The sequence below is a fragment of the Lactuca sativa genome, chromosome 1 (genome assembly GCF_002870075.4).
Source record: "Lactuca sativa cultivar Salinas chromosome 1, Lsat_Salinas_v11, whole genome shotgun sequence".
NCBI lineage: Eukaryota > Viridiplantae > Streptophyta > Magnoliopsida > Asterales > Asteraceae > Lactuca > Lactuca sativa.
Window position 1 is genome coordinate 227277072 of NC_056623.2, and position 10787 is coordinate 227287858.

The following is a 10787-nucleotide window of genomic DNA, read 5'->3' on the forward strand; positions in this document are numbered from 1 at the left end:
ATGTGTAGTATATATAGAGAGAATTTGTAAAGATAATATATATATATATATATATATATATATATATATATATATATATATATATATATATATATATAAATTCACAAACGATCGAAAAAGGAGTAGCAACAGTCTAAAATTAAATTAGCCAATGACAACGTTTGTCTTCATCGGTCCCCCCCCCCCCCCCCCCCAAACGTCACAAGCAACCTACCCACCCTTGGGGCGGTGTTCACGCGTCTCCAAGAGGGTCCAAGTCAGCCCAAGCGGCCTTCTTGGACCATTCCAGAAAGCCTTATAATACGAGTGACTGAACAACAAAGAAACAAAAATAAAAATTAGCTATCTCAAAATGCGAACCAAACTATCTTAAAGATTTAATTAACGAAACTAATTATATTTGTAAGTCTTAGATAAATGAAGTTACAGAACACGTGAACGAGATGAAAGATCGGATCAAATCTACAAATAAAATAGAATAAAATTATTATTTTAATTCCTAATACGAAGGTTCTAAAAACCTCGTTATGGCTCCAAGGCTTGTATGTGGCGCCAAGCTTTACCAAAACGCCGTCTTGATTCATATATGTGTATAAAAATAAATAATAGTTGAAAATATATATAAAAATATGAAGTATATACAAAATTTTCGCCTTAAGTGTCGTCTTACAAACGACGTGGCTCGCCAATGCTCGAAAAAGCTTGAGGCTTGACATTGCTGTCAAGTCACGCCTTACGTTATTTAGAACCTTACCTAAAACATAAAACATAACAAATGATAACCTTTGAATTATCAAATGTTATGTGATTAAATTAAAATGATATATAGATTATATATTTAGAACTTTTCTTCAAATATCTTTGTTGTAATATTGTAATTAATTTTTAATTTTAACATCAAATAATGTTTTTCTTTTTGGTAATATGACACATGTCAAAAATATAATAAATCATAGAGAGATTTATAGACATTTAAGATAGATAAGAGTAAAAGAAATAGTTAATTTAAAACATATATATTTATGATTGAAGAAGGTTTTGTGAAAAAGAATTTATATTAAATAAATATTATTGGGAAAATAATAATTTTTAAAAGGTTAAAAGAAACAAGTAAACCAAAATAGTTCAAGAGTAGGAAAATTTTGGATAGTCATTTATTAAATAAAGGGGTAAAAAATCATCCTGTCATCTTTATCATTTTTATCTTATATCATTTTTTATATTTCTTTATTGATGGAAGCAAGTGCCAAGTACTCTTCACTCACCTTTTCCTTTAAATATTGCTTGAAGCTCTTTGTTCTTTTTTACTACAAACGTTGAGTGTTGAGTGTTTCCTCCTTTGGTGTCTGTCTTTTATATCCACTTACAGATTACCAAATGGAGGCATAATCAAAGGACAAAACATCGTCTTTAGGCAGTTCTAAAACCTAGCAGCCTTCTTCTTCTTCTTCTTCTTCTTCTTCTTCTTCTTCTTCTTCTTCTTCTTCAGGTACGTACCCTTCTTTCCCACAATACTTTGCATATATTTTCTTTCTTTCTGAAAAGATTCAACCGCAATAACCATTATGATGATATATTAATATGACGTTTGTTCAAGAACCTTTTACTTACCAACCTCTTTGGCTGTTTATGATCACCGCATTCAATAGTTTGCAAATTCAAATGTTTCTTCTACAAGTTTAGCTAAATGGTTGCGAAGTGAGTTAATCGAATCTTAAACTTTATAAAATTTGTGCCTGAAAGAGGATCCACCACTTGTCCTTCTTGTCTTTGCATTGCATCCATAGTTCCATGGTTAAAATCTTCAACAAAAATTATCAAAGAATTGGCTCATTGGTTTACAGTTTGAGTACTGATTGATGTTTTGCACAATCGGTTAGCTTTTGCTGCGTAAATACTACTATTATTGTGAAATTAGAAATATGGTTGGTAAAATTGAGTTGCATTGGACAAATGGTGAGAATATAAATACAAAACAGAAGAATGTTGTATATCACAATAGTTGTCTACAATCTTTCATTATTGCAAATCAAATTTGCATTTTCAACTATTAATCTCAACAGTAGTTAAATTTTAAAAAGAGTTGCAACAAGAGGTAACACTTTAGATTAATTTGTCTAATAATTAATCATTTGGGCTATATGGTTAACAATCAAATAAAATAAAAAACTTTAGCTATCGAACTGACCAAATGGGTCAAAACTTAGAAACTATATAATCTCTAATTAGACTATTAAAATTGAGCTATATAGAAATATTCGAATTTCATTGGATTAAAGGAAAACCAAATTATTATATAATAATTTATTATATTTTCGATCTACAGTACCTTATATATATATATATATATATATATATATATATATATATATAGACTATTAGACTATTAAAATTGAGCTATATAGAAATATTCGAATTTCATTGGATTAAAGGAAAACCAAATTATTATATAATAATTTATTATATTTTCGATCTACAGTACCTTTATATATATATATATATATATATATATATATATATATATATATATATATATATATATATATATATATATATATATATATATATATATATATATATATATATATATATATATATATATATATATATTCACACGGGTAAAAAATAAAAACTACACTATTTTATTTATGTAGTTGAACATGTCATGATAAACTTCAAATACAAAAACTCATTTTTACAACAAAATGTTAGGTAAAACTTTTTGCTTCCTCTTTGCAAACCCAAAGCTCATACTTCCCATTCAAACAACCCCAGCTTGCTATGCTAGAACTGCATACCTGTAAGAAATAAAAATAGAATGTCATTAGAACCAAAGCAACATAAGTACACTATTATTTGATATATTTTACCAAACAAAAAAAAAACACCGTTTTCCTAGCTAGTTTTTATATTTCAACTTCAAACTTAAATATATAAAAAGATTCTCCTTTAAAACTGAACAAATATAATGCATTTGACTTTTTATATTTTAATCCCAGCCATGTTCTTTTTTTATTTCTTAACTTTTTGGTAACACAATTGAGACTTATTATTTTACATATCTTTGAACTTTAACAATTAGTTTTTCAGTAAAATCAATTCGTTTAAAAAATTGGTTATCATTAGATTCCAAGTATAATAGTAAGCAACAAATTTAACCTAAAATTCCCTTAATTCGTCATTAATTTAAATAAAGATTTTAGACTTTCAGAAACAACCTTCATTTTGGTCTTTGTAGGACTTTCTAATTGATTGGAATTCTTGAATACATCTTTGAACATAACCTTGACTCGGTTTTTAGGTGATCCTATAACAAATTCGTTTCTTTTTTGCTTGACACCAACACCTGAATGTGGTACACCACATATAATCTTCATGTATTCTTTGTTTTCTTTAAATATGTCAACCTCTTTAAACCTAAAACTACAAAAACCCATAATCATCATTCAAATATTATCTATTATAAATTTCATCGCATATGAAATTGAAAGTATAACTTATAAAAATCAAACAAACATAGTTTTCTTGATTCGTTAATTTAACCCAAACCCTTTATTAGTAGGCTTAATTAGGGATGCAACGAATTTATAACATTTTGCTTACTTCCTACAAACTTCAGCCAGATATAAATCGACTAAAATCACTAAAATCAAACAAAACTCGAAAACAAAATAGAGATGAAACCGATTAATACCATAAGCTTCACATGAGTGTGTTAATTGGTAAAATCTAAATAAATAGCTAAAAGAGAACACTTCAAAAGTTGTCCAAAACGTATTTGAGATACATTCCTCTTAAATTTTCCTCATTGAAGAAACTAAATCATTTGTTGTAGAAACTAAATCATTTTCTGTAATGCATAAAAATTATTTATAGAAAATCTTTATATCAGCCATTTTTTACAAGCAAGAACAAAAACAACAAGTTTTAAAGAAGAATTCAACCTCTCAATTTCACCCTTCCTGCTTTAATATATCGAATTACCGATCATCTAGATTTAAGGCTTTTGATATTAATGAGAAAAGAAGAGGATGAGAGGTTGATGGAGTCGGGATGTGGCAATACATGTAAATCGGCAACTGAAAATGAATATGGTAGGTTTTGGTTTTAGGGTTTGATCGTTCACTTAGGAGGATTAAACGAAGGGATTTGGGTATTTAAAGTTTGAATCATCAAACACCTGGAGATAACTATGAAAGCTACCATGATTTCAAAAACAATGACATTTGTATTATTTTGGGTTTTGCAACTTATTAGGGTTCGAGTCTCGGGGTTCAATTCCGATGAAGGATCAATCTAAAAGGTGAAACACCAGAACCTGAAAACGCAAAAAGATCTACAAACTGTAAACTCAAAATCCAGATAAATAAAAAAGACCAAGAAATAATAAAACGTTAAAACCCAAAATATAGAATTAATAAACTAATCACAAAGATCTACAAATCTCACTTTCTTTTTTTTTAGTAAATTACTGAAATCGTCCCTATTGTTTGGTCAAAATTGCACGTTTGGTCCCTAACTTTTTTTTTTACACTTGGATCATCCATATAGTTTGATTTTGTTGCGTTTGTCGTCCTTTACATACATAAAGTTAGGGACCAAATGTGAAATTTTGACCAAACTATAGAGACGAAAAACGCAACAAAATCAAACCACAAGGACGATCCAAGTGCAAAAAAAAAAAAAAAAAAAAAAAAAAAAGTTAAGGAACAAACGTACATTTTTGACCAAACTATAGGGATGATTTCAGTAATTTACTCATATTTTTTTTTTTTGCTTGTCAGAATATAGAATTAATAAACTAATCACAAAGTACATGTCATCACCACTCATTTTAATGTAAGATGAGGTATTCTTTTAAATGTGATTGATAAGTTGATTTAATTAAAAACATGTTTCATTTACTAATGTTTATTTTTAAATGTGATTGGTAAGTTGATTTAATTAAAAATTATGTTTCATTTACTAATATTTAATAATTTTGCTAAAGTTTGTTAAAATCGTGATGATGGTCGTAGGATCGTAACCGATTCTGATCATAGGATCGATCGTAAGATCATCGATCGTAAATCGTAAGATCATCACCATTAACATTTTAGAATTAATATTTTTTTTGGATTATCTATGTAGAATACTCATTTTGAATTGTTTATTGTTAAATGTTGTATTAGATTTGTATTTGTTTTTTTATTTTTAAACTATTTATTGGTAATTGATCGGTTAATTGATAGATGAAACTTTATTTTTTATTATTTATAATGATTTTGATAAGATGGTACGACCCGATTCAGTATAACGATCATGATATTGCAAAACAAAAAATAATCTTATATAAGATGCCGATTGTAATTGTAAAAAAGACATAGTTTGATCGATCCACACATAAGCTATTGGAGAATTTTGTTAAAACACAGTTCTCTTTTTCAAGTAACTTATAAATTTACAAACTCTAGAGTTTGTTAATATTCATTTTATTTTATTTTCATAATCTATTAATTAAAAATAAAAATGATTGTTTTCTTTCATATATTATAAAGTAGATATATAAAAATATTTAAAACATATAAACCGTATTTTCTATCCTTCCAACATATATCAAGTCCTTTACATCTATTTTGAGACGCATGTAAATGAATGTAAAAAATGAGATCAAAGAGAGGCTCCTGCTTAGGCTTTTGATGATTAAATATATAGGCTTTCGTAAGATCCAAATACACCAGAAATTAAGTAGTACCAATAATGGCTTCTAGAAAAAACGAATTGTCGTAGGTGATACTTCTGTTCGACTTCAATGATCGTTGAAACACCGCAGTTTATTATGTGACTTTCACCACGTTGATCAAAATTCTAGTGGACTTATATTATCACACATTATGGATGTAGTCATGGAGGCATGACATTTAATTTCATCATGATAGTTACCATTAACCAAATATGGAACAATTTAGACTAGTTACAGCAACATGTTTGACTTTCTGATATTCAATCACTAATCAAAATTAGCCATTGTCAATCTTCTACAGGCAACTTTAATAAGCTTTTGATAAGAAAAATGAGGAGAATGATGGTGGACATTCCGATTCCTCCAAAATGGAAACACTTATGGAATACATGGGATCTCCGAGGGTTCATCATCTTGAGTCTCTCGTTACAGACATTTCTAATTCTCGTTGCTCCTTTGAGAAAACGAACAAAAAGCAACTGGATAATAATGCCATTATGGTCGGCATACTTGCTAGCTGATTGGGCAGCAAACTTTGCTGTTGGGCTCATTTCGAACAGTCAAGGGAACCCTGATGAAAGGCAAGGCAAAAAAGGAGAAAGAATTGCTGTGGAAAACGAAGATCTTCTTGCATTCTGGGCGCCGTTTCTTTTGGTGCATCTTGGTGGCCCTGACACCATTACAGCTTTTGCATTAGAAGACAATGAGTTATGGCTCCGACATCTTCTTGGTCTTGTTTTCCAGTGCATAGCTGCAGTTTATGTGTTTGTTCAGTCACTACCACAAAATCGGCTATGGATTCCGACAATGTTGATGTTCTTGACAGGAATCATCAAATATGCGGAAAGAACGCGTTCTCTTTATCTTGCTAGTGCCGATAGATTCAAAAGTTCGATGCTCACAGAAGCAGATCCTGGGCCAAACTATGCTAAACTTATGGGTGATTACTTTTATAAGAAGAAGGCTAACCTACCAACAAGAATCCAAATGGTTCCAGAGCCCGATCGAGCAGCTAAATCAGCAAACAAGGCTAAAAAAGGGAACTTAACAGAGCTGGAGAAGGTGCAATATGCTTATCAGTTCTTTGAAACATTCAAAGGTCTTGTTGTTGATATGATTTTCAGTCGAAAGGAACGGAATCAAAGTCGGGATTTCTTCCTCAATCGGACTGCTAAAGATGCGTTCAAAGTGGTTGAGATTGAGTTAAATTTCATTTATGAGGTTCTCTTCACGAAGCTCCCAGTGGTGTTTGGTTTAACAGGAGCCATCAGTCGGTTTTTTTCTTTGGCAACGATTTGTTCAGCGATTGTTTTGTTTTTATTCAAAAACAAAGCAAATTTTACAGACGTTGATATCATGATTACTTATGGTTTGCTATTTGGTGCATTGGTTTTGGATGTCACCGCTCTATTCATGCTCGTGTTTTCAGACTGGACAATCATTACTTTGCAAAAGTCACCAGATGCTGAGCTTGACAAAAAGTCTCGCAAGACTCGAATCATCGGTAAATTTCTCAAACTCATGACCGAAGGCACTCTTCGGGACACAAAAGATCATGCCAAATCAACAAAAAGTGAATCACAAATTCGCAAATGGAAGATTAAGTTTTTAAGAAGAAGGTGGTCAGAATCCATTTCAACTTACAACCTTATCTATTACTGCCTCCACCCACGTCCAAGCTTACAAAATTTTGCTTACGAAAACCTGGGGCTTAGTGGGTTTATGGATGAGATCAAGTATGTCAAATTCGAAAGCTTCACCCCAAAACTCAAAGATTTCATATTCGAGGAACTAAAAGCAAAATCAGAACTCGCAGATGACTTGGAATCTGCCAAGGAGATAAGTTCAGCACGTGGCGATTGGGTGATCCGTGTGGAAGAAGGTTGGGGTGCCTTACTTAAATATGTTATAGATGTTGACTATGATCAAAGTCTCATTCTATGGCACATCGCTACCGAGTTATGCTACAACAAAGAATTGAAAGAACCTAAAAAGGAACCCATGGGAGCCAACAATGATCATCGCAATATTGCAAAAGTACTATCAGATTACATGTTGTATCTTCTTATCATGCAACCAAGTATGATGTCAGCAGTAGCAGGTATTGGACAAATACGTTTTAGAGATACTTGTGCCGAGGCCAGAAGGCTTTTTGAAAGTGGAAAAGGTGGTGAAGTAAAAGTTGAGCAAAACCAAACTCAAACATCTAGGGATACTATAGTTGATTGGGATCAGATAAACGCTTGCACGAAGATTCTTGAGGTAACGACAGAAGTTCGTCCTGTCACGGTAAAGGGTGACCGGAGCAAATCATTGTTATTTGATGGTTGCATTTTGGCCAAAGAATTGATGAAGATAGAAGAGGACTCTGGTAAGAATAAATGGGTGATTATAAGCAAGGTATGGGTGGAGTTGTTGTGTTATGGTGCAAGTCATTCACGAGCCAATACTCAAGCAGCACAAGTCAGCAAAGGTGGTGAGCTCATTACCATTGTTTGGTTGTTGATGGCTCATTTTGGTTTGGGTGATCAATTCCAAATTGATGAAGGCCAAGCAAGAGCAAAACTTATTGTTGGCAAGTAGTTTTGAGTCCTATACGGACGTCTTATTAATGCGTGGATGGTCTAAAAATAACACAAGCAAATACATCTTGTGATTCTCTTTCAGTTCTAACCATCTGAGTTACGATTTCCAATACATTTAGGAAGTCTTTAGAAGACAGACAAAACATTGCATCAAAAAAAAACTTATAAGAGATTGAGTGTTGTGTTATCTTTGTTATCATATGTACTTTATCATGGTGTTTAATTAGTTTGTGAGGTTACACACCTATTTAGACATATACACATTTGTAACATGTTTTTGTTTGAAGTAATAAAGCATAATTCAAAAGAATTTACTGCTTCAGTATTTTCTTTTTTGTACCATTGGTTGAAAATAATTAGATTCAACTAAGAAACTACTTCAATGTTGAATATTCTACTGTCGATCATCTTGATTACCTTTATCTTAAATCTCCCGACCAAAGTTGGTACCACCTTAAACAAGGCCCTCGAAACCTTAGAATCAACCAACTTATTCACGTATATATATATATATATATATGCATTACCTAGACTCGATTCCTCATGGCCACTTGGGCCGGAACCAAAACCACTCTCCTAGTCATCACTATAATGTCGAAAATGATGGAAACAAGGCAAGACGAATTTATAGTGTTATCCGCACTTTCCACCCAACTACCAGTGCCTTAGTAACTTTATGAATCCACCTGTTGGGTCACTCATTTGTATAGATTTGATGATGCAAATATATACATTATATTTAGTTAGTTAATCTGAATATATGTTGATGGAAGTTCATATGCCGAAGACTAAAGAACATCCCTAATCCCTGATGACTCTATCAGCACCAAAGGCATGAAAACACCATCTACTAAAGACTAGTCGTTGTGTCCAAAAGTTGATGGTTATACATTGATGACACATTGATCAGATGATACGTTGATGATACTCACTATGGTCATTCACTATTTGTTGAAGTTGAAGCTGCTTAGCTTGACCCTGATGCTGATGGCTGAGGCTGAAGCTGATGTTCTGATCAGCTTCTAAAGTGATGGTGTTGATAACTGGATCAGGTGATGATTTGATCTGATCTATTCCTTATTTTCATGTTCAGTTTATATTTAGATTAGATACACTCCCTTGATTAAAGGGATTCACTAGATTAGATTAGTATATATACAACATTAGGGTTAACCCTAATGTAGTGCCTCTTATAGAACGGCTTGCTGTCATAATTGTCTTTGTGACAACCCGTCTTCTTGGTGAAAAAGCAATTTGGAGAATATCTTGTGTTCTTTACTTTTTTTGTTCATCATTGTTCTTGATTGTTCTTTCTTGTTTGTATTCGATCTACAAATCTACAAAGGGTTTGGGACCTTCAATTGATATCAAAGCGGTTTAGAACATCCGTTCTAAGATCTGTTAAAGATTCAAAAGTTCACGTTTTTCTCAGAAACTCGAAAATTAGAAAGAGGGGAAGAAGAAGATATCTTTGTACTATCATCCACACATGAAGAAAACTTCAGAAACAAAGAGGGGGAGTATGGTATGTTTTCTTATCTTGGTATTATCTAACTGTATGAGGTATTTTTGCTCCTTATAATGTCTCTCAAATGAGAGAACTATTTTTAAATGGGAGGATAACATAAACTTTTTTAATGAAGAAGAAAAGAATAAAAGTAAAATAAATAAATATGCAGTCGACGTAAGTCCTTTATCTTGTTTTCATGAACTAATGTTTGATCCAAAGGCTCCCTTATCCATTTTCTTCAAGGCTGAATTCGATCTGAAATACAAAATCATCAATCAAATGTAAGATGATATAGAAGTGTTGAAGAATAAGCTAGTTGAAAGGGAGAAGAAGATATCTAATCTGAAGGAGAAGTTAAAAGAAAAAGATGTGAAGAAGAAAAGCTTTTCATCTGTCAGTGTTAAAATAGAAAATGTACCTGAAGAGAGTTCATCATCAAGAAATCCTTATTTTCACCCTGATGAACATCAAGGGTAGCTCTTGCACTGACAAGCCTCGTGCTAACAAGCTTTAAGCTAAGAAAGTTCACACTGTCACTTCAACTCGTAATGCAAAGACATCAGATGCTAACAAATCGTCACTCCAGTTCAAGTTATAAAGACTCCATCTCACCTTGTCAAGACTCATGCTCCAACTCCATCTTCAAACATCAAACGATCTCTTGCTGCTGGTCAGTTTTCTTATGTATTTTCTTATTTTAACAATTATTTTTACAGAGAAAAATACTTAAATAAAAAGAAGTCTAAGCACTCAAAACCAAACAAGACTTGGATTCCAAAGATGACATCTCCAGAATATAAGAAAATAAAACAAGTGTGGGCTCTCAAAGGCACATTTATGCGAGCCTAAAGAAAAGAAGAATAGTGTCCACAAACTGGAGCATGGAGTTTGTTCTTCTATTGTGCAGAGATGCCACCAAATAAGTGTTTCTAAACCATTTTTTTGTTTCTAAATTTTTTTGCTAAAATCT

At 31.9% G+C, this 10787-nt stretch overlaps 1 protein-coding gene across 1 annotated transcript; it reads left to right on the forward strand.

Annotated features, from left to right (window-relative positions):
* Window positions 1–1295: 1295 nt before the first annotated feature.
* Window positions 1296–8649, forward strand: LOC111881365 (uncharacterized). The gene is made up of 2 exons (XM_023877759.3): window positions 1296–1489; window positions 6024–8649. The coding sequence occupies exon 2, from the start codon at window positions 6053–6055 to the stop codon at window positions 8303–8305; it is 2253 nt and encodes a 750-aa protein (XP_023733527.1). The 5' UTR covers window positions 1296–1489; window positions 6024–6052; the 3' UTR covers window positions 8306–8649.
* The last annotated feature ends 2138 nt before the right edge of the window (window positions 8650–10787 follow it).